The sequence below is a fragment of the Bos taurus genome, chromosome 25, assembly GCF_002263795.3.
Source record: "Bos taurus isolate L1 Dominette 01449 registration number 42190680 breed Hereford chromosome 25, ARS-UCD2.0, whole genome shotgun sequence".
In the NCBI taxonomy this organism is placed as follows: Eukaryota; Metazoa; Chordata; class Mammalia; order Artiodactyla; family Bovidae; genus Bos; species Bos taurus.
Window position 1 is genome coordinate 35,595,753 of NC_037352.1, and position 24,126 is coordinate 35,619,878.

General features: G+C 53.7%; 1 protein-coding gene across 2 annotated transcripts; it reads right to left on the reverse strand.

Moving 5' to 3' along the window:
- Positions 1-381: 381 nt before the first annotated feature.
- Positions 382-8,711, reverse strand: SERPINE1 (serpin family E member 1). 2 transcript variants are annotated; one of them, XM_010819479.4, is made up of 9 exons: positions 8,568-8,711; positions 7,651-7,961; positions 6,768-7,001; positions 6,033-6,227; positions 5,210-5,408; positions 4,001-4,101; positions 3,790-3,876; positions 2,387-2,470; positions 382-2,046 (listed from the first exon to the last, which is right to left on the reverse strand). In XM_010819479.4, exons 2-9 carry the CDS (start codon positions 7,919-7,921, stop codon positions 2,009-2,011), a joined length of 1,209 nt encoding a protein of 402 aa, XP_010817781.1. In that variant the 5' UTR covers positions 7,922-7,961; positions 8,568-8,711; the 3' UTR covers positions 382-2,008.
- Between the last annotated feature and the right edge of the window lie 15,415 nt (positions 8,712-24,126).

The window sequence follows — 24,126 nt, forward strand, 5'->3', positions numbered from 1 at the left end:
TGGGTGGCAGGTGTCTGGGGAACCCTCTTTCCTTTTTTTTTTGGCCATGCCAGGCGGCATGTGGGATCTTCCCCAGCCAGAGATGGAACCCACGCCCCCTGCAGTGGAAGCACAGAGTCTTAACCACTGGACCACCGAGGAAGTCCCTCTTTTCTTTTCAAGGATGAGGCCCAAAGGGAGAAGCCCATCCTACACAATGTGTCCCCCCGGGGGTCTTCTTGCAGGGTCCGGTGGCCAGCCCTGCAGATTCACCCACGGCAGGTCGGTGTGCCTTGCCCCTTGCGGGTGTGTGTTTCATAAAGATCCCAGCTCATCAAGTCTGTAAACTGATAGGGTCTGGATTTTGTGCTGTGTGAAACAAGGAAAGTCATGGCCAAGGACTATTTTGGAATATTCTTTTTATTTATTTATTATTAATTTTTAAAAAACATTTTTTTTTACTTGCTTCTATATCAAAAGTGAAAAAGCAATTTCAAGAGCCATGGACCCCACACGTGGGGGTACTGAGTGTGGCTGTCACTGTCCAGTGCATCAAGAAAAAAGAAAAACAAAACAAAACATACACACAAAGAAGGGAGAGTTTTCGCTGAAGGGCACAGCGGGGTGATTAGGGTTCTATTAGGTTACATTCATTCGGCATCTCTGTGCAATTCTTCAGTAAATCGGTCCTCTCTCTCTACCCCCTCAGCTAGCTGGCTGTCAGAAAGATTATCTGCCGGAGGTAATTGAGCCCGAGCTCGCCGTCTCTCTCATTCTCTCTCTCTCTCTCTCTCTCACGCGTCCACCGCTCACACACAGCAGCCGGAAATGACACATTGAAATGAGTCACCAGTGCGGCTGTGAGTCACCCTGTAATTGGGGAAAGTTCTGTCCTGCTAGGTCGTGGAGCCCCTTGCACTCCCGCTCCTAAATATACTGGAAAATTTTGAAACCACTCCGTCTCCCTTCACCCACCACATCCTTTCGGTCCCTAAAAGTGAGCCGAAGTTGGATGGTCCTGCCAGGGACGCGGCTCCATCGGGTGGAAAATCGAGGAAAGGAGAGGCGCGGGGGCGCTGGGCCTCCGCCAGGTGGCAGTGTGGGCCCCGGGAGGCTTGCCACCTGGTGGAGGGGAGGACAGTCAAGAGGCCTCTCCTGAGATGCGGCGACACAGACCCCCCAAAGGGAACACGGTGAACAAGGCTAAATAATCTGTTTTCTCAGTAGACCTTTCTCTCTCCCAAGCACACAAGGACAAGGATGTGATAAATATTCAGGCACACCCCTGGCATCTCACCCTCCCCACCAGGAGATGGGAGCCAAAGAACCAGGCACACACCTTGTCTCTCCTTGCGTTTCTGCAACATAAAGTTTGTGGGAAGCAGAAACCTGCTTCTCTGAGTAAACAAGTCATCTACACTCTAAAATAATATATACACACTGTTTCCTGGGGAGGGAGCAGCCAGGCCTGGGTGGGTCTCAAACCTCGGAGCTGGGGACAGATGGACCTTGGCATGAAAGGGTGTTTCTCGCCTTGGCCTTCTCGGGCCTGCTACCAGCCTTCTCAGCAGTGGCAGACAGTGCAAGAATGACAGCAACGTGACCGGAACACACATTTCTAGTGAACACACAAAAGCTCCTTCATGTAGGCCTTGTGGTGCCATCCTACCAGGGCCTCGGTGGGATCCAGGACCCAAAACCCAACCAGGCAGAACGATGGGCAGAAGCAGCTGGGCCAGCAGTCCTGGGAGTCCTACAGTCCAGTTGGGAGGCCGGCTGGGTGTTATGCCTCCCAGTCTTTCCCAGGGTCTCCATTGGAGGGTTTAACTCAAAGGTCCTCTTTGCCCCTCCTGAGAGAGCCCAAAGTTAGGTCTAAGAGGCAGATTCAAAAGAATTTACCATGGAAAAATAAATAAATAAACATCTTCTCTTTTTCCAGAAAAATGAATTAATAAAAATTCTTTGCTCCGGACTTTCTTCCTCTTGGACATCTCCATTCTGTCCCAGATGAGGGCTGCCTTCCCCATGGTCAGGGTTCCATCACTTGGCCCATGAACAGGACAGTTCCTGAGGACGGAAGCATCACAGGAGATGAGAAGTGGGGGGAGGCGGGGGACAGCTCACCCAGCTCAGTGTTTATGGATGAACTGAGATAATGGGGACAAGAGTGAGTGTTCAGAGGCACAGCTGCTCTAGTGACTAAGCTGGAACTGAGGGACAGACGAGCACCCTGTCTGGAGAAAGAGCACTCCCCTCCAAGAAGTGGAAGGGGAACACAGCCGTGATTCACTGCCTGGAGTCCTCTTGGGGGAAGTGGGGGCGTCTACACCTGCCTGGATGGTACCCGAGTCCAGGAGAATGGGGAGGGGGCGCCGAGAGTGGCGGGGTCTCTCAGGTCCCCGCTCACCTGTGGGATTGTGCCGCACCACGAAGAGGAAGGGTCTGTCCATGATGATCTCCTCGGGGGCCATTCGGGCTGAGACTACAAGGGCTGGAAGAGACAGGACAGAATCTTAGAGCAGAAGGTGTGGGCGCTGGTGCCTGCATCGATCACAAGTGAGCCAGTAACACCAGCGCTGGGGGTTGGGGGGTGGTTTGGGAGGCTCCGTTGTTTCCTGGTGGTGTGTGCTCAGTCATATCCGACTCTTTGTGACCCCGTGGGCTGTAGCCCAGCAGGCTTCTGTTTCCATGGGATTTTCCAGGCAAGAAGACTGAAGTGGGTTGCCATTTTCTACTCCAGGGGATCTTCCCAATCCAGGGATTGAACTTGCGTCTCCTGCATTGGCAGGCGGGTTCTTTACCACAGTGCCACCTGGGAAGCCAAATAATCATAGCAGGGACGTCCCTGGTGGCATAGTGCATAAGAATCTGCTCGCCAACGCAGGGAACATGGGTTTGCTCCCTGGTCCGGGAGCATTCCACAAGCCGCGGAGCAACTGAGCTCATGTGCCACGACTACCGAGCCCGTAATGTGAAGCCAGAAGTGTCAGGATGTCCTCTAAGGCAGTTGGGTAGAGATCTAGCAGCTACTCACTGGAGTAGTGAAAGTGAAAGTCGCTCAGTCATGTCTGACTCTTTGCAACCCCGTGGACTATACAATCCATGGAATTCTCCGGGCCAGAATACTGGAGTGGGTAGCCTTTTCCTTCTTCAGGGGATCTTCCCAACCCAGGGATCAAACCCAGGCCTCCTGCATTGCGGGCGGATTCTTTACCAGCTGAACCACAAGGAAAGCCCACTCACTCAAAGGTGGGTTTATCTAAACTCTTTCAAGCATTTCGGAGGCAAGCGCCTTTAAGTCGACTGGCCACTCTGAGAGCAAGCCAGGACCTCCCATTCAGGGGGACTTCAGAGCCAGTGGGGAGGGAAAGGGGTCCTGGGGAAAGCAGGCCCATTTTCTAGTGGGATCAGGTAATGGTAATGCTCTCCACACAGGAAGCCCTGTTCTACCAGGAAAATCCCATGGAATTGCCTGGAAAATCCCATGGACGGAAGAGCCTGGTAGGCTGCAGACCATGGGGTTGCTGAGAGTCAGAAACAACTGAGCGACTTCATTTTCACTCTTCACTTTCATGCATTGGAAAAGGCAATGGCAACCCACTCCAGTGGTCTTGCCTGGAGAGTCCCAGGGACGGCGGAGCCTGGTGGGCTGCCGTCTATGGGGTCGCACAGAGTTGGACACGACTAAAGCGACTTAACAGCAGCAGCAGTGGGGTCTTTCCAGTGCACGCCGGGTGTGGGTACCAGATCATGGCCCCTCATGGAAGCCTGGGGCTGAGACTCGCCAGGCCTCACCTGAGCCTGACTCACCTGTGGAGGAGGACGCCAGCGTGCCGCTCTCATTCACCTCAATCTTCACTTTCTGCAGCGCCTGCGACACGTACAGAAACTCTTGATCTGAAATGGAGGTGGACCCCAGGGCGCATTAGCCTTGGTCCTCGGGGGTGAGGGGGGAAGCTCCTCTGTCCTCGGGAGACCCCACTGTCCACCAGGGGAAGAAAAGGAAAGGGAAACCTCTTACCTGAAAAACTGGAGAAGTCCGCCTGGCTCGGCCTAAACATGTCGGTCATTCCCAAGTTCTCCAGCGGCCTCCTGAGGTCGATTTCGGTCTCCAGGGAGAACCTACACACAGCAGCAGGACATGGCTCCAGCTCAGGCCACCTCTAGCCTTACCGGGTGTCCCTGCCCCCTACACACACAGAGACCAGCAGGAGGGGGACTGATGTGAACGCAGAGGTGGGAGGCTTGTTTTTCTTTCAGGTCTGTTGGCAAGGTCTCTCTTCTTGCTGGGAAGATTCTGATACTAATGAACATTTCTTCTGCAAGCTCCCCACCCCCTCAAACCTGTGACTAATTACTTTCCTCAAATGAGGCAGTGGTTGCAGCACAATTGTGTTCAGTCTGACTGGGGTGGGAGTGGGGAAGGGCAAATTCCCCTGCAAAGGCTAGCTGAACAGAAATCTGGTCTGTAGCTTGTGTTTCTGAGAGTTGAGCTCAAAGAGGACTCCAGCAGCGAGGCTCTGGGGAGCTCGCTCTGCCTCCCACCAGGGCACGACTAATTACCTCCGTTCTTTGAGAGAGAGAGAGGGCGTGCTAACCAACTAAATTGTCCTCTTTCCCTAAGCCTGGCATTATGGCATCTGGAAATGTGGGGTCGGCATAGTGGGAGGCTTCCCCACGATTCTGAGATGGACCTAGCCTCAGCCTCCAGCACCCTCTTCACTTCTGCAGAAGAATTTTAAAAATCTGCTTCATGGCAAGCCAGCTAGAAGCTAGAGTTCAGGCTTGTTTCATCTGCACAAGTGATTCTTTTTGTCTCCATTGTGTGGATGTCGACTTGAAGAGATGGAGGTGGGAGTGAGGGGTGTTCATAAAAGGGTGAGGACCAATGCATTCCCCAGCCCCCCACCTCCCATCATCTCTCCGGCTCTTCCTCTGGCTAGCTTTTGCTGGGTATTCAGGGGGTGGTGGACGTGGCATGGTCTCGAAAAGCTGCCCCCTACCCCCACCCCCGCTGTCCTCCACCGCAAGAGGGAAGATGAGCGGAATCTTAATCAAACCCAGGCCAGAGTGGGCCCCATCCGCACCCACGCAGCAGCTCGCTGCCCTGAAAACGTCAGGAGGTTTGGGAAACTCCACGTGGGGTGGGGGGTGCGTGTGTGGCAACAGCAGGGAGCCAGAGGAGGGGGGAGGGGGCAGGCAGAGGGGACTAGAGCAAGGGATGGCTTACTTGGGCAGAACCAGGAGGCGGGTCAGCCTGGTCATATTCCCTTTCCACTGGCTGATGAGCTCAGCATCCAGAATGCTGGTGAGGGCAGAGAGCGGCACCTCCTTCTCATAGGGGGCAGCAATGAGCATGCTGAGAGTGTTCCCGTGGTAGGGCAATTCCAGGATGTCGTAGTAACGGCCGTCGGGGGTGGTAAACTCAGCTGGGAAAGACATCAAGATGGAGCATTGGCAATAACTCCAGCTCCTGTTGATTCTAACCCAGCACTGGCTTTCCCACTAGTCCTCCCGGCCCCTCCATCCTCTCTGGAAGCCAGCTCTCCATCCTGGCTTTTGAGGCTCCCCACGCACCCACCACCACCACCAGCACTCTCCTGTTCAGTGTTTTTATTTCCACTTGGCTTCTCTTCTGCCCGTTCAGTGTCTTCTGGGCGTTCTGTCTCTGGTTGGCCTTCTTTACCTTCACACCCTTCTCCCCAATCTCCAGCTATTAATGCATTCCGATCCCCACCTCCTGAATCTCAGCCTTCACATAGCTCTTCCCCAGGGGGATCTGGGAAGCCCAGGTTATCACACCAGAACCACATGAAGATGAGAGACTGTATCAAGTGGTCAAGTGGGATCCTAAGGTAATTTCTGGATTTCAGCTTCATCTTGCACAAGATACAGCTACTTTCTGCTGCTCCGATAATCCCCGTGTCTCCTACTTGGGGAGTGTTTGTTGCAGCTGGGGTGTGTTCTAGGGTTTCTCCTCCCTTGGAGTGGACCACCCCAGGGATGAGGTTCAGTCATTGTGGGACCTGGAGAAGGGAGAGTCTTGCACTTACTGTAGTTGAACTTGTTGGTCTGAGCCATCATGGGCACAGAGATGGTGCTGCCATCGGACTTGTGGAAGAGGCGGTGGTGGGTGTTTGACTCTGGGAAGGGCATCTTCCACTGGCCATTGAAGTAGAGGGCATTTACCAGGACCAGGCGTGTCAGCTGGTCCACAGCCCCTTCACCAAGTAAGTCGCTGATCATGCCTATGGGAAATCCAGGTGATCAGGAGGCTGGATATTGTTTTAATCTTTTTAGATGGTTCCCTTGAGCTCCCAGTCCTCAAATGGACATGTGTCAGAAGGGATCCCATCAGAAGATGGACTGGGTAAGGTTTAGTGAACCAGTCTAGCTGCTGTCAACCCGTTCCATCTTCCTAAGTGTCTCAGAAAGCCTTCCAGCTCACCACACTGCCTTGGTCCTGGGATCCTGTCTAGGATCAGACCTGGAAATGTAAGTCTCCCCTTACTTTGTTCCCTAAGCTGTAATCTTGAAGGGCTGTGTTTGCCTCCTGCCATGGGTTATTACTGTTCTTATAACATCTCACAGTACTTTTTAGGGATGCCTTTAGAGGTGGTTCAGAGGGCAAGTCTAATTATGGAAAAAACAAGATGCTTTGATTCTTAAGGCACTTGACCTTCTGTCCACAGAGCAGAAGGTGCTGGAAGGGAGGGGTCAGGACGCTTGAGACTTGAACCCCCGTCTCTGCAGGCCCTGGGACCGCCCGCCTTTCTCTGCCTGCTCACCTTTTGTGTGTCTTTTCACCCAGTCGTTGACGATGAACCTGGCTCTCTCCACTTCAGAGAAGTCAACCTGCTTGACCGTGGTACGGAACAGCCTGAAGAAGTTGGGCATGAAACCATGGACCAGCTCTAGGTCCCGCTGCACGAAGATGGCATCGGCTGTGCTGATCTCATCCTTGTTCCACGGGCCCATGAGCTCCTTGTACAGTCGGTGGAAGGCAGGGGCCATGCCCTTCTCTGGGCCAAAACAGGGAGGGAAAGACACATTAAGCTCCTCTTGAACCCAGGGCTCCCAGCAGGGCCGACTTCCCCCAAACCTGCCCACATGGACGAACTCTTCTGCTCCCCCAAGGGTCTCTGAAGGGAGATTTTATTCCAAATCTTAACCTCTCCTGCATCTCCCTCTTTTCCTCAAAAATCGCGGGTCCTAACCCTTGCTTTGGCTTAGAATATTTTTATCTGTTTTTAAGTTATAAACCCTAACCTTCTTCTTTTAATAACAATAATAGTTATGCTAGGTAGGCCTTTCACATGCATCATTTTGGATTTAATCCTTACAACAGCCCCATGTGGTAGATACTCTGTTCCCCTTTTGCAGATGAGAAAACTGAGGTTCAGAGGGGTTAAGATCACAAAGTGCAGGAGTAGTGAGGCAGGGCCATTTTACACCAGATCCACTGGCTCATGTACCTTGTGACTGGCCAAGAGCCAAGTGACATGAGATGTGGTGGGAAGGAGATGCAGTGGTCCATCCCTGTGGGCTGGCAGGACAGGGGTTGGCTCACTAAGCCGGGGTCAGCCCTCCCTCTGCTTCTGGTTAGCTACACCCCTGTCCTGGGAAGAGTCCCTGAGTGCCCGCCTCCCTCTCTGCCCCGTCGTCTCTCACCTTCAATCTTGAATTGCATTGCCTCTTGGATCTGCTGGCGGGTTTCTCCTCCTGTGGTCAGCTGCAGCATGGCCAGGACTGAGGCCACCCCATAGGGTGAGAAAACCACGTTGCGGTCCTTGGAGGCCCGCACCACCTGCTGAAACACCTTCACTCCAAAGTCTGTGGCCAGGCTGGCCGCCGCAGACTGGGGCTGGTAGGAGGCAGACCCTTCACCAAAGATGAGGGCCAGGCCCAGGGCGAGGCAGGCAAAGACCGGAGACATCCGCATCCTGGAACCAGTGGGAAAAGATTGGATGAGGTGGATAGTTCTGAAAGGACAGAGAGGGAGTAGGGGTGATGGCAGCCCAGCCACGGCCAGGCTCCCATGTTTGTCGCTGGCATGTAACGTGAACAAGCGGGCAAGATAGAAACCGCGGTGGGTTCAGATCCTGAGCCTTTCCCCCTCTGTCTCAGCCCTGGGGAATCTTGAGTGCGTTTTCACCTGTGGCAATCTGGAGCCCGGTGGCATCTCCCTTCCCTTCCAGGAGGCTGAAAGGCTAAATTATAATAGCATCTGTGATTTACACGATGCTTCCTAATTCTTTTATAATGCTTTCACAATTGTTGTTTTATTCAAGTTAACAGGCGTGAAAAACCCCTTTCTTGAGCTGGGAAGGGGGGAATGTCTTCCATGGAGAGGGTCCTAGAGAGGCGAGGCCCGTGCTTCTGGGTGGTGGGATTGTTGGGGTGTCCTGACCATCTTCCCCGCTCCCCTGTGATCACCGCTGTAACGGGGGTCAACTCAGGGCTGCAGGTCTCCGGGCCGAGGGAAGAAAGAGGAACACTGGGGACCACGGACAGAAGGGACTCTGCAGACGGGAGCTCTCTGCCTTAGCCGGAGGTACAGAGATGGAGAGGGTTTGCTTTGCTCTTACCTGAATTTCGCAGTGCCTTGGGATGGGCGGTTTGTTCCTGCTGCCGCTGCGGGTGTTGACGGTGGTAGCCCTTCCTCCACTGAAAAGGAGGTGTGGCTCTCTCTGGACGGTGCTCTTTGCCCTTCAACCAGAAGTAGCTCTGCTCCACTGCAGGCTGCTGCCTCCCTTTATACCAGATGTGAGCCGGAAGTCGATTAACTCATGGTTCGACCCCGCCCACTTTTTGGCCCTCTCAGCGTCTCCCTCTGTGGGACTTGCTGAGGCATCCGTGTGTGTACGTGAGAGAGAGAGAGAGAGAGAGAGAGGGCTCTGGAACAATTGAGCCAATCCTGGTGGCCTGGGCCCAGGGCCACCCTTGATCTTGCTGCCCTCGGTCTCAGGACGTTAAGCCAGTTTGACCCCTGGCACCCAGGGTTTACGTTCCCCAGACCTCAGCGTGGGGAGAGTTTACACTTCCTCTTTGTTCTTGGGAGAATCGGATCAGTGCATAGTTATCAAAGAAGCTCAAGATCCTGCAAATTCCTTGTCCATCAGCCCGCTGCGCTGGTTAAACTGGGAAGAACACCCCACCCTCCTTTTGGCCGTATCCCAGAAGCCAGAGGGCACACAGCGTGCCTTGTTGATTGTCTGGGTTTTGACTGTCTAGGACATGAGGATTCCCTCCTGTCTTTCTCTATTCTGCCAAGCGCCCGCCCGCCGTCGGGTGAGGCACGGCTGACTCCCCCACGTGTCCAGACTCTCCCGGTGCCCCCAGGGCTCTCTTTGTGTCAACAGCTCTGTCTGGCTGGGTTTTGAGGTGTGCTGGGTGGGGTGGTGGCTTACCGGGGCAGAAGGGTAAAGCCTTGGCAGGGGATCGGGAGCTCAGGGTGTAGGTTTCACTTCTCTGAATTGCCTGCTGCGGCTGCGGAGGAATACTGCCTAACCTTTTCCTCCAGACGCAGACGTTGGGAGGGCTGGAGTGGCAAGAGCAGAGATGAGACTAAGAGCGTTCATTCATGGCGGGGTGTGTGGAGTGTGCTGCTAAGGCACTGGAGTTTGGGGTGGAAAAGTGACCCAAGAATTCTACAGATGATGGGTATTGGCTGGAGGCTAGTGAGTAGGATTGGGCTGCTGCGTTTAGGGCTCTGGTGGGGTCGGGCACCCTTGGCTGTGTAGCTGAATGTCATGGACAGGGTGGGGCTGAAAGGGTCCTGGGGACCTCGTGCCCTTGACTTGAGGGTCCACACACTGTCATGCTTTGTGTGGGTGGTGGGATTCAACTGGTGGTATCCATGGAGACAGCCGACAGCAGCATCACAGGAAGCTGAAGTGGGTGGATGTGTCGGGGATGTTTGTGTTGGATTTTTTCAGTAAACAGATACCAAGGGCAACCACAGCTGGAGGGCTTTCCCGCTTTCACTGTGCCCCCGCCTTTGTTTTCTCCGTTGCTCCTGGGATCCAGGTGGGGGTGCGGGTAACAGGGAGAGAAGGGAAACCTCAGCTGGAAAGTTAGGGTCACTGACCTGTTCCCAGCAGACTGTTCATCGGTCACTGCTTCTTGTTTATGTCTTTCTTTCTTCGTCTGGTTCAGAGTCCCTGAGAAAGTGGTTAGCCGCGAGGAGGAAGAGCAGTTACGCCTGCTGTCCCTCGGATGGAGAAAGCAGAAGTCCAGTCCCCCAGCCATCTCCGACTCCCAGAAAGGCCCCAGTGACTTGTCCTCCACCCTTGGGGGCCACAGGGGGACAGGGAGCTGAGAGTCTGGGTTGGGAGTGCCAAGCCCCAGGTTGGAAGAGCAGCGGGTCCAGAGTCTGCGGGACCTGCCCTCCAGGCACCCCGCTGCCTGGCCTCTCCAGTCATTCAGCTGAATCTTATCCCTCCCTCCGTGGGCTACTGTGGCCTCGGCCACAAAGGCCCTGCTGTTTTCTGGGATCACCTGGGCCCTGCCAAGGACGTGACCGCTTCTGTCCCCATCCCTGGACCTGAATGATTCTGAGGTCATTCCAGAAAAGCCATTCTGTCCCTGGGCAGCGCCTGGGATCAGTTCTGTGTCCTGCTGGGGAGAGAAGGAGCACATTTTTACTTTGGAAACAGAAAGGGCTGACTTACTAAGGGGTTGTTTCCCAAACTAGGGAACCCATCTAAGTGTTTGGGTGTGGATTAGAAGCGGAGGCAAAGTCTAGGGCAACTGGGTCCCATGCTGGGTTTTCTGATGGTGTCCTTTCGTCTTTCTGAGCAGCTGGGGCCACCATATGATCTCAACTCAGACTTGACTGTGGCCCCTGCCACTCCTCTCTGTGAAATGGCCTCGTCTCCCCCCACCCACACCTCGGTGTGCCCTGGGGAGACCTTCCCCGCTGCAGGGGCAGCCTGATGGCCCGCTGTCCCAAAGCAGTACGTGCGTGAGTGCTCAGTCGTGTCTGACTCTTTGTGACCCCATGGACTGGAGCCTGCCAGGCTCCTCTGTCCATGGGATTCTCCAGGCAAGAATACAGGAGTGGGTTGCCATGCTCTCCTCCAGGGGGATCTTCCTGACCCAGGGATCAAACCTGCATCCCCTGACACTCTTGTATTGCAGGCGAATTCTTTACCACTGAGCCACCGGGGAAGCAGGCCCTAAAGTAGACGTCCCAGCAATATCCTCCTTAGAACCTAGCCTGACTCAGGGGATGTCACTTTCTATCCTTTCCCTGATCCCCCCAAGCTAACAGCTGTGACCCCATCACTTCTTTTAAGCCTTGGCTCTTTTGTAAGAGGTCAAAAGTCCCTGCTGTTGAAATAACTGGATCTCTGATTCCCGGAGAATCAGAGATAAGAGGATGAGTTACACGGCTGTGGATTGCTCAGGGAAGTTCCAGTTGTAGCTAACTAGGAAAGCTGTTTCCAACTGCAGGTGGTTCGTGACAAGGCCAGACTCAACGCTTTCTGTTGAGTCTGACTGTCCCCAGGCCTGCCCCCGCCCCTCCCACCCCTGCAGCCCTGGCTCCGTTGTTGCCTTGGGTCTCCCCTCCAACTCTTCATCTCCTGCCCTCTGGCTGCCCTCTTGGCTCTCTGCTCTTCCTCTTTCCCCATTTGCTCTCTGAGTCCCAGCCACCCGCCTCTTTTTCACTTTCCCTTTCTCTGCCTCCGAGACTCCCCTGCTCTTACCTCTTCTGCTCACTCCTCCATCCACTGGGGACCCTCATCACCCCCCACCCCACCCCGCGGTGGTCTCCTCTAGTCTCAGCCCCACGAGATCTCTCCCCACTCTCCCACTCTGCTCTCTGTGACTCAGTCCCTCTCTCCCTCGCCCTCGTCCTCGTGTGCAGAATCCCTTTTACAGTCAAAGGCTCTCTCTGCTCCGGGCCTTCCTTGGGGAGAGGAGGGGCCTCCTGCCAGTTACGCAGGCTCTCTGGAATGTTGGAGCCGGCCTCCCGATTCTTGGTGATTTCACTGGGAGAGCCGGGGGTGGCAGGAGGCTGGGGTCCTGCTAATTCACAGCGCTATTTCTGGCCTGGTTGCTCTCCAAACATCACAGGGCCCAAAATAGCCTATGTTTGGGCTGGGCTCTCGCCAGCCCTCCTCTCCCTGCTTCGTAAGAGTGAGCAGAGGCCAGGGCTCTGTGTCTGCCTCTTCTTGTTGAAGATCACGGCCCTGGGACAGCCTAGGCCCATCCAAGGTCCCCCCTCACAGTGGCGCCAAGCCTGACTTGCCCCCCTAGTCCGATTCCATGGAGCCCCTCTCCTTTCTGCCTTCTCCAGCCCCCACTTCTCGCCATCCATCTTACATTCCCGAAACAGGAAAATAGGAATGCCTCCGCCATGGGAAGCTTTTCTTCTCCACTTATGTCGCAGAGTCTCAGAGCAGGAGGGCTCTAAGAACCATCTGGTCCGGTCCTTTGAATTTGCAGGGTGATATGTGTGAGGCCACACAGTGACCTCCCATAAACGAGAGAGCAGTAGTACCCACTGACCTGGCCTGGCCAGGGCTCTGACACTTAGCTATTTATGCGTCTTTGGGCAGAACTGAACTTTGCAGGCATCAGGGTTTTTATGTGCAGGTGGGTAGGTAGACAGAAGTTTTTCGTTAGACAGACACCGATTCCCACCCTTCAGGCTTGTTGTGAAGATGAAATGAAATATTGTGTCTGGCATGTTCCAGTCTCTCACTAAGAGGCAGCCGCTCCCAGTTGGGGCAGAAGCATGACAGAAACCCAGACAACTTGAGCTGTTAATTCTTGCCTTAGGCAAGCGCCTGGGTTACATATTTTGACTTCTTTCAGTGATAAGCAGAGTGGATGGAAGGCCTTAGGAAGTGGACTGGCTGGTTACCCAAGAGAAAGGCTGCCAGCCCCTCTGTCCATTTCAGGCTAGATCCCCGATTTCATGTGAGTCCTGACATGCTCTCCACTGACTGATTTTGCAAGCTGTATTATTTTTTAAAAGTGTTTATTTATTTTTGGCTGTGCTGGGTCTTCGCTGCTGCGTGGGCTTCTTTTGCTCTACTTGTGACAAAGTGAGGGTACTCTCTGGTTGGGGTGCGCGGGCTTCTCATTGTGGAGGCTTCTCTTGCTGTGAAGCACGGGCTGTAGAGCGCAGGCTTCAGTAGCTGTGGTGCACGGGCTTGTAACATCTGAGACCTTAGTTCTCGGACCAGGGATCGAACCTGTGTCCCCTGCATTGGCAGGCAGATTCTAAACCACTAGGCTGTCAGGGAAAGCCCCCTTTCTCAGTCTTTAGATCCTGGGAAGATTTTCCTCCCTGGGCTGCAGGGTCACATGTGGACCCAACGGATACGTGACCCAAGTCTTGAACACTCCAGCATACCAGGAAGGAGGTGGGCTTGTTTTATCAGCTGGTAAAAGCTAGGCTGAGTTTGGCCTACTCTTCTAGTTTGGGTTCTTTGGCCCCTTCTCTGCCACCCACATCCCCTGTGTCTTGTTGATTCCTCTCTGACACCCCATGACAACTGAACCACTTTTACAGGAATTCCCTCGCGTTTCTGTGCTCACCCTTCACTTTGCTGTGGCCATCACCATGCCTCATTTATCCTCGTTTGTCTGGGGGAAGGTCACTGGGGGGCAGTGGTCTCTTGGAAGGCCCTCTTACAATGTGTTCAACGAGCCCCAGAGACCCTCCCTGGCCCCCAGGGCAAGAAAGCACGTGTTCTCTTGGGAGAAAGAAGCAGAGAGAGTAAATGGGACCCAGTGTAGTCACAGAAGGAAGTCTGGGGCAGATGGTGTGGGTGATTTCTGTGGTAGGTGTCTCAGCAGAGCTCACCAGTGGCAGTCAGAATGAGGTAGCTCAGGCCTGGGAGACCCCACCCCCACCAGGGGCCACCCTAGCCTGATCCCAACCTCCTCCCACTTCTTTCTCCACGTACGCTGAGGTCTAATTCGGATCCACTTCTTTCCTCTTTACCAGAACTCATTCCGCATTCCCCGCATTGCTGAGCCTCTCCTTAGCACTTTCTCTGGATACATCCTGTTTCATTTTACCCTGCCTGCTAGGTGAGTCTTCCCCGAAATGCCCAGTTATTGACAATCAACACTCCATGATTTGATTCAGAGAAACACAGGATTCTTCCTCCCCCAAAGGCACAGACCCACGTCCTGGGACAGATTAACATATATGCAATGATTAAATTAGAACCATCTGTCAGACCATCTGTATACAAAGCGGTAAGACTCGGGCTATCAGGGTGTAGCTCTGAATGTGAAGGGAGGGCTTCCTGGAGGAAGAGGGACTGATGCTGGTTGTGAGGGAGAAGCAGAGGGCAGCATGGTTGGGGCGGGTCAGAGGGGGGCAGGCCACAGAGCCCGGGACGGGAAGGGGTGACAGTGTTCCCATCCCCTCTCCACCCGTCTTCATCTCCGGGCAGCAACCCTTTCTGCTGGGGCATCCTCTCTCCGTCATACTCTCTTCATGGGCTTTCGTGCTCTTCTAGGTCTGCTCTTTCTGTAGCCTCCCCCAAAAGGTTCTTGAAGTAGATGCTCCTGCTGGAATCTGCATCCTGGCTCTGGACACAACCAGTTTACTGAGCCAGGCAGATGCCCAGAGAGACAGTGACCCTGGGTCAGTGGGGAACCTGTGGGTGACGGAGGTCCCAGGAATGAAGCAGCCCAGTGATGCTACACAGATGGAATTTGCTATTGGGGAGCCAGGGACGTCCCAAGTCGCTGACCATTCTTACTTCCTCACCATATGAAAGCAGGCCTTCTCTACGTGTCTCTTTATCTGAGTCACCCGGGGTGGCCTCAGCTGGCTTGGCGAGCAGGAAGGCAGTGGGGCTGTTGGCTTGTTTGGATCAGTTAAAGCCCAGAACCCTTCCCATGCTCTTCTGGGTCGTTTGGCTAGGGCCGGCGGGGAGTGGCACAGAGTGTGAAGGAAGGGGAACAGAAGGACCTTAGCGTGGTCAGGGGTGAGGTGGGGTGGGGGTGGGGGTCAGGGGACAACTGCCTTCCCCTCCACCAGCTCAGCTTCATTCAGGAGCTTCTCTGGGTCTCTTCTGGGACATGTTTGATGTGATATTCAGAGCTGCCTTCAAAGAGCTTGCAAGGCAGTCACAGTCCTAAGCAACACTTTCTACCCCCTTGCAGGCTGGAGGCCACCTAGAAACGCTTCCCACCTCTGCCCACCCCTCACTTTGTGAGCCCCTGTTTCCTGAACCCACTCCCTTCTCCAGAGCCCCCAGCTCCTCATAGCCACTGCTCCTGTCCTTCACATCTTCCTCAGGAGTCCTGCTTTTTCTCTCCTGGATCTTGGTTGCTGCCTCCTCTTGACTTCAGAGAGCCTGTCCTGATTGGGAAAGGAGTCCCAAGGAGATCTGTCACTGGACGATTCCCCTTCCCCTCCTGCTGAGCACAATCTGTAGGTTCTGCATTTCCGGATGCAACCAACCAATCACATCACAGGTGACTGAATCCCCAGATGCAAGATTTGCAGATGCCTTACCTGCGTGTACAAAGGGCAGAGCAGGAGGTTGCTGTTGTCCTTCAGTCACCCAGTCGCGTCTGACTCTTTATGACCCCGTGGACTGCTGCATGCCAGGCCTTCCTGTCCCTTTCATCTCCCGGAATCTGCCCAAGTTAATGTTCATTGTATCGGTGATGCCGTCCAGCCATCTCATCCTCTGACGCCCTCTTCTCCTTCTGCCCTCAATCTTTCCCAGCATCAAGGACTTTTCCAATGAGTTGTCTGTTCGCATCAGATGACCACAGTGCTGGAGCTTCAGCTTCAGCATCAGTCCTTCCAGCAAATATTCAGGATTGTTTTCCTTAAGATTGGTTTGATATCCTTGCTATCCAAGGGACTTTCAGGAGTCTTCTCCAGTTTGAAGGCATCAACTCTTTGGCGTTCTGCCTTCTCTATGGCCCAGCTGTCACAACCATACGTGACCACCAGGAAGACCACAGCCTTGACTATACGGACCTTTGTCGGCAGAGTAATGTCTCTGTTTTTCAACACACTGTCTATGTTTGCCATCGCTTTCCTGCCAAGACGCAATTGTCTTCTGATTTCATGGCTGCAGTCACCACCTGCAGTGATTTTGGAGCCTATGAAGAGGAAATCTTCCATCTTTTCCCCTTCTATTTGCCACGCAGTACTGGGGCCAGATGCCATGATCTTAGTTTTTTTTTTTTTTAATATTTAGTCTTAAGCTGGCTCTTTCACTCTCCTCCTTCACCCTCATCAAGAGGCTACACCATTTTATATGACGGTCTAGCAAGACTAAGGTCTTCCCGGGTGGCTCAGCTGGTGAAGAATCCGCCTACAATGCAGGAGAACTGGATTTGGTTCCTGGGTCAGGAAGATCCCCTGGAGAAGGAATAGGCCACCTTCTCCAATGTTCTTGGGCTTCCTTGGTGGCTCAGATGGTAAAGAATCTGCCCACAATGCGGGAGACCTGGATTTGATCCCTGGGTAGGGGGCTACAGTCCATAGGGTCACAAAGAGTCAGACATGATTGAAGTGACTTAGCAGCAGCGTAACTGCGGATTTGGGTATCTGTAGGGCCCTTGAGCTTCCCTGGTAGCTCAGTGGGTAAAGAACCTGCCTGCGGTGCAGGAGACCTGGGCTCAATCCCTGAGACTGGAGGATCTCCTGGAGAAGGAAATGACTACCCACTACAGTATTCTTGCCTGGAAAATCCCATAGAGGAGCCTGGTGGGCTGCAGTCCACGGGGTTGCAAAGAGCCGGGCATGACCGAACAGCTAACACAGGGCCCTTGAAACCCATGCCCTGCAGAGACCACTGTATTCAATCAGACTCTTATGAGCCACAAGTGTTTGCTCTCAGGATTCTCCAGTGGTCATCACTGTGACCAGACAGTCAGGCTCTAACTGTCTCTGTGGTCGTGAGCAAATCATTTTCCCTCCAGAATGCCTCGGTTCCCTAGACAGACACCATGGGTCTGAACAAGATGCTTTCTATAGAGAGAGGCAGACGTGGCCTGAGGAAAAGCAGGAGACTCTGGGCAACTTCTATTTTTTGGGGGGGGGCTTTTAAACTTTTTATTTTGTATTGGGGTGTGCTTGCTAAGTCGCTTCAGTTGTGTCTGACTCTTTGTGACCCTATGGACTGTAGCCATTCAGGCTCCTCTGTCCATGGGATTCTCCAGCAAGAATACTGGAGTGGGTTGCCATGCCCTCCTCCAGGGGATTTTCCGGACGCAGGGACCGACCCCACGTCTCTTACATCTCCTGCGTTGGCAGGCGAGTTCTTTACCACTTTTGTCACCTGGGAAGCCCCCGTATTGGGTCTATAGCCGATTAACAATGTTGTGATAGTTGGACAGCAGAGGGACTCAGCCATACACACACATGTATCCATTCTCCCCCTCAAACTCCCCTCCCATCTAGGCTGGCTGGGCAACTTCTTTTACTCTCCAGAATCTTACTTTTCTCTTCTGCAAAAAAGGGAAATGATCCACTTTCATAACTATCTTATTAGAGTTTCAAAAGATGGTGTGAATTAAAAGGGCAACTGTATCTATCCTTAGGAAGAAAGCAATCAGTAGGCTTCAGCTAACTTTAAAAAATGTGTGTGTGTCTTCTCTTGAGCCCCTTGATTTCCTGGGGGTAGAGATCAGGACCTCTGTGATAGAAGAGATTAGCTAATCAGGTCTTCAGGGAAGAAGCCCTGAAACTCAGCAGGTGGGACCGGGGCTCTGGGACAAGGAAGGCCCATGTCTGGCGCTGGCAGGGTAGGACCAGGCTTCCCGCAGATGCTCCAAAAAGGCATCTTTACTGAGTTAAGAAATTCGATCTAAAGCAGATGCTCAGAGCTGGCAATGCTTGCTGTCTCTCCTATTACCAGGACCCAGAATTGTAACACGGCTTCCTCCTGAGTCCCTTGCAGTGGGGGGTTGTGTGGGGGGTGGGGAGGTATGCTTGCTATGCCCCCAACTCCCATCTGTGTCAGGAATTAACAGGGCCCTGTGAGTAAAGGCTGATGCAGGCTAGCGAGTAACTGTTATTCACATTGCAGCTCTGCCTGGGGGGAGGGGCTGGGCTTCTGGAGTGAGGGGGGCTGAGGTGGCAGATATGAGGTGGCCCAGACCTGACAAAGGCTCTGGGGCCCCTTCTGCTTCGTGGCTGGAAGGCCAGGTTGACCTGGGCTGCATTTAACATTCAGGAATCAGACCTGGGCTCTTTCCTGGAACTGGCCTGTGGGCCTAGGGCAGGAGAGGGGAGGTGTGAGGCATCCCCTCTACACACAACTTCCCCACCTCCCCACCTTGCACAACCCCACAGGAAGTGCCATGGGCAGAGGAGTTGGCACAAGTTGGGCAACTGCCTGCCCCCCATCCCCCGCACCCTCACCCCTCAGGCCTATCCTGAGACCACCCTGGAGATTAGCCTCAGCTTAGCCTGACTGTCTGGGCTCCCTGCCTTTCTTGGAGCCAGGGGAGTCTTGTACTCAATCCAGGGAGGAACTAAATTGGGAGTGAGAAGTCCAAGGTTGTAGGGTCTATCCCCATCTGTGTGGGCACTCCAGGCTTGCTCCTTGGGCTTCACTGCCCACTATAGTGGGGAGGGCTTGTCCTCCCATGGACTGGCCACCCACCGTAGACACACTGCCCGTGGGGGAGACGCCACCCACAGTGGACGCACCACCCATGGGGGAGACGCCACCCACAGTGGACACACCACCCATGGGATACACACCGCAGGCCCCACAGAAGAGGCCTGAGGCTCTGACCAAAGAGCTTCCCACTTCCTGCCTCCACCCTTTGCATCCTCGGCCGCTGTCCTCTCCATGAATGGCCAAGGTCCTGGCCGGTAGCCAGAGCTGTCTGGACAGGAGGAAACCAGGATGTGAGGAATGGCGGCGGCAGGAGGGACGCAAAACACTGAGTCCTCAAGAGCAGAAATTCCACCGGAAAGAAAACAATGCACAGGGGACGGAGTCACCTTCCAGGGCCAAGGGGGCAAGGAAAGGGACTGGGCTTTCCTGCCCAAATCAGGTAAATAACTCTGGGGAAAACCCAGTGTGAATTGTCTTCCAGGTGTGGGCACTGGAGTAGAAGGCCAGAGGTCTGGCTCCTGCTTTGGAGCAACTGGGAGAAATGGTCCCTGTTTCTTTTTCTGGCTTTAGGCAGATGAGCTCCCAGGGTGGGGATACAGGGTCTCCTGCCAAGGTCAGGAGGATCCCAGAAGAACCAAAGGAGCATCTGGTAAAGAAGCCCACCTATATAGGGACAGCCACAGCCCCCGCATGGCCAGGTGGCTGCTGGAAATCAAGTAAGACAATTCTAGATTCTAAGGCAGGATTTGCAGAAGCTGGAACCTGCAGGAGCTTCACTGGGGATGGACGAGGTCACAGCCAGGTCAGGGTGGAGGCCAGCCCTGAGTTCCCCACTGTTAGGGGAAGTACGCTGATTGAAACCACCCACCCTGGCCAGACACCATAGTAACCATCTGTGTGAGTTATTTTACGACAGGAGGTCCTGGTGAGAAACATGGAATTAACCAGCCACTACCAACTGGAAGAGATCGGGAAAGGTCAAAAGGAGATGCCATGTGTCCTTCACCTCCCAGAATCCTCTTCAGTGGAATCCATCTTGGTTGGGTGATACATGCGCCACCAGGAAGAACCCTGAGTCAGAATGGTTGGCCAGAGACAGCCTGGAAACTAATCCCATCACCATAAAACCCAAGACTGAGCCACATGGCAGACCAGTTCTCCTGGGTTCCCTGACCGTCCTGCTCTCCACGCACGTGCCCCTTCCCAGTGAAGTTTCTTGCTTTGTCAACACATGTGTCTCCTTGGATAATTCATTTCCGAGTGTTAGACAAGAGCCCCCCTTGGGCCCTGGAAGTGGTCCCCCTTCCTGAAACCTCAACTGTATATGATACCAGAGGGGCAAGTTCCTTCCTATTTCAGGACCCGGACCTGACTGACATTTAGAAAGAGCAAGAATGTGGCAAATCCCAGAGCTGGAGAAGAAGCCTACATCTGGAAAGGACAGAAAGGAGCAACCCAACAGGACTGCAGGGCCCCTAGCATCCCAGAGTCCCATGTGGGCAAGCCTGGATGAAGGATAGATACAGAGCCTTTGAAGACTCGTGCCCAGCAGCCTGGGTTTGTGATTGCCTTGTTAGTGTGTTGAGGCAGCTTCTGATCTGCAAATTAATTCCTTTCTAAAGCACCGGGGTCTGTGTGCCTCTTTGTTAGGGTTTTAGGAGATGCTCTCTTCCCCAAACTACAGGCTAAGGTATGCTGAGTGGTTGCTGTCTGCCAGGCTCTGGTTTTTGTTTTGGTCATACCATGCAGCATGTGGGTTCTTAGTTCCCCCACCAGGGATCAAGCCTATGCCTTTTGCATTGGAAGCTCACAGTCTTAACCCCCAGACCACCAGGGAAGTCCCACACCAGGCTCTGTCTGACTCTCATGATCTTAGTTCATTCTCCTACAGCTCAGAGTCGGGCAATGATGCTGTCTGCATCCTACAGATGAAGAAACTGACACAAAGATGAGTTGAATTTCTTGCTTGAAGTCACTCAGCTAAAGAGAGGAGATGGCTCCAGAGCCTTCAACTCTTAACTAGCCTCCATCCTATTTTTCAGTGCCTCACATGTCCCCCTAGCATTCCCCCTGCATGCCTGTCCCCCAAACCTCCCAACCCAGAATGAGACCAGGCTCTTCCCTCACTGTGCATCACACAGCCACCTTCCCATTGCCCTTAACACTTTTTTTTGAGGGGGGGGTGGTTAGTGAAGTGAAAGTGAAGTTGCTCAGTCATGTCTGACTCTTTGCGACCCCACGAACTGTAGCCTACCAGGCTCCTCTGTCCATGGGATTTTCCAGGCAAGAATACTGAAGTGGATTGCCATTTCCTTCTCCAGGGGATCTTCCCAACCCAGGGATTGAACCCGGGCCTCCCGCGTTGTAGGCAGACGCTTTACCGTCTGAGCCACCAGGGAAGCGGGGGGTGGTTATTTATATTCAAAATTTTATTGGAGTCCAGTTGCTTTACAGTTATGTTAGTTTCTGCTGTAGAGCAAAGTGAATCTGCCACACATATACATATATCCCTTTTTTTTTGGATTTCCTTCCCATTTAGGTCACCACAAAGCACTGAGTAGAATTCCCTGTGCTATACAGTAGGGTCTCTTATCTCTTTTATACACAGTATATCTCTTTTATACACAGTATCAACAGTGTATATATGTCAATCCCAATTCATCACCCTTGACTCTTTCCTTTAGAACTCTTCCGATCCTGGTCTCATCCCCTTTTTCCCCTCAGATCTGCTACCAAGCAAGGAACTGATTCCCACTCAGGTCTTAAGGATTCACCATTTTAAACCCTTCTGAGTCACACTCACTTTCGAATTATGACATTCTGTGCCTTGATCCAGCAGTTCTCACTCCCTATTTCACCTTAGGGCCAGCCAGGAGCTTCTGAAAAGTCCTGAGATCCAGACTCAACCCTGACTGTTGGAATCTTGGACTGGAATCCTGGAATAATGGACTTTGTTTTGTTTTTCCAGCTCTTTGGATGCTTTGAAATTGAGACTGTGACCTTTAAACTTGATGAGCCAGGGACCTGAAATGTTAGGCACCTGATGCCCTGGGGTGGTTGTTGGAGGCAGAGACTCCTTTTATTGCACTCGATTGAGTCTACCTGACAGCTGGTCAGTGTTACCCAAGGCCTGGAGGCTGGGTCACCTGGTGACAGGGAGCTGCAGCCTCTGGCGGTGGGCTGGGGAGGAGGCCAGGCGTGCTGAACTTTGACCCAGTTGCTCCAGGAGCAGTTTGAGCTGGTTTTCTGCTACCTTGCACTTCCTGTTCGACTCTGAGCTGGGTGGAGAAGTGAGAGAGGAGATGGGAAGCTAGTTCAGGCCTGGAGGAGCCAGAAGGTGCTTCGAATGTAAAGAATGAAGGCTACTATCATAATTGTCCTCTGCTGGCATTCTTGGAGAGATGCTTTCGTCGTGTTTTCTGCTCGCGGGGAGAATATAAAAGTGCTGGAGCTGGAGATATGGCTTATCCCTGGAGGGACTCAGGGCCCTGTTCTAGAGAAAGATGGGCATTTCTAAAGATAAGGGGTTCCAAAGAAGTTTGGGCCAAGTGCCTCTTGAGTGACACATGAAACCAGGCAGACAGCCAAGGCCTGGGGCAGGTGAGGAGAAGTCCAGCCGAGGGGTGTAGGGGAGTGTGACAGCCTTGGAGAAGCAGAGAGTCATTTGGGCAGAAGGACCCCAAACAGGAGGGCGGGAGATTTGCTCAAGTGTGCACGAATGTGTGTGTGTGTGTGTGTGTGTGTGTGTGTGTGTGTGTAGCCTGACAGCCTCACTGATTGATCCCTGCCCACCCACCTGCCCAGACCTGCTCTCTTAGTCAGTCCCTATGCTAGGAGCTTCTGCCCCTAGGCTCCAGGGTGCTGATGAGGCCTCCGTTATTCACAGCCCAGACCGACAACTGGCTCCCTGGGGCCCATTCCCTCTTCCCCAGGATGCAGCCCGGCCTGCCAGCTCACCACTCTGCGAGGCTGGCCCCAGACCCAGACAGCCTTGGGCATGCCAGGGTTGGCAGGAGCCTTGGGGGCCCTGCAGGCAGAGACCTCGCCCTCCTCCTGAGTCCTCAGCTCCACACGGGCCAGCTCTGTCTAAGGACCAGGCAGTCTGGGGAAGCAGAGGAGCCGTTGTCTTGTTTCAGGGTCTAGCTCCTTCAGAGGGGACACCAGAAAATTAGGTGGCATCCCTTCTCATCCTGAGCTCCCATTTTTTTAATTGTTTTTTTTTTTTCTGACTTCTTCATTGTGGCACACTGGCTTCTCTTTCGGAGCATGAGCTTAGTTGCTCCTGAGGCATGTGGGATCTTAGTTCCTCACCCAGGGATCAAACCTGCATTTCCTGCATTGGAAGGGGGATTCTTAACCACTGGACCACTAGGGAAGTTCCTCTGAGTTCCTGCTTTAGAAACCATTCTGTTCTGGGTGTGTCAATGTCTGGACATAAAGCTGAACCAACAGAGCGGGGCTCCGAGGGGTTTTCTCCTCCAGCCTTCCCTCTTTCCAGAAATGGCCTCCATCTTCCCTGTGCTGGTAGCTTACTCAGGGAAATGGGGGTGGAGGTGGGAGCTAGATGGAAAGCCCCTGACTCGGGAACTCCCTGTTACCACTTCTGAGAATCCCAAGGGGCTGGTAGGTGAGGCGAAGAGGTCGTGTTGTGTCTAGCGCCAGGGGGTGGGGGAGGGGCGGGGGCTGGTTTCCGGGCTGAATCAGGTGGTGAGCTGTGCAGCAGGTGGACGGCCCAGGGCTGTCCCTCGGGGCCTGGGGTGGAGGTTCCCTGCCCTCTGACAGGGCTTTCCTGTCTGGCAGACCGTTAGTTCTGCTGCGTCTGGACACGCGTGCGTTTGTGTATGTTGGTGGGGGGGAGGAGATAGGCCTCAGCCAGGGCCCCCCCCGCCCCCAGCCTCCCTGACACTCTCAGCAAGCCCAGCTCAAGGATGGGGAAGAGGACCCAGAGCAATGGGAATGAGAGAGGGAGCCGGGAAGGCGTTTGTCTCGGGGGCTGGGATCTGAACCGGCCACATCTGTCTCCTTTCCATCTAGACCATCTGATTTCCATTCTTCCCACCCATTTCTTGCCTCTGGAATGTTCCACCTCCCCTGCTTTTCTTACGAAAGCCAGCTGTCCACAGAGACTCCCAAGATGCCTCAGCTTCTGCTTCTTCCCCGAAGACTTCCCAGCCTCCTCCAGGCCACCCTGGGCTATCTCTCCTTTGAAGTGGCTCCCTCGTAGGACCCACACAACCACACACTCAGCACTGGATTATTCACATGCGTTAGCATTGTTTTCCCCGACAGGCTTGTACATCGTTTAGAGGTAGGGACTGTTTGGGTATAAACTTTCCGCCTGTGTCCTGTGATACTGCCGCACGTGGGCGGGACTTGGGCCGGATAGCCAAGTACCATAAAGTTAACATCGCCTTCTGAGAATTCAATTAGGAAGAAACTCAGTTTAGGAGAGGATATTAGCCCTCTGTAGAAATTACCTAGGAGACTGTCTGTCTGTGAATATCCCAAATCCAATTAAGGAGACCTGGGTGAAACCTCAGAGGAGCAGATAAGGTTGTGATTGCATTTAAGCGAG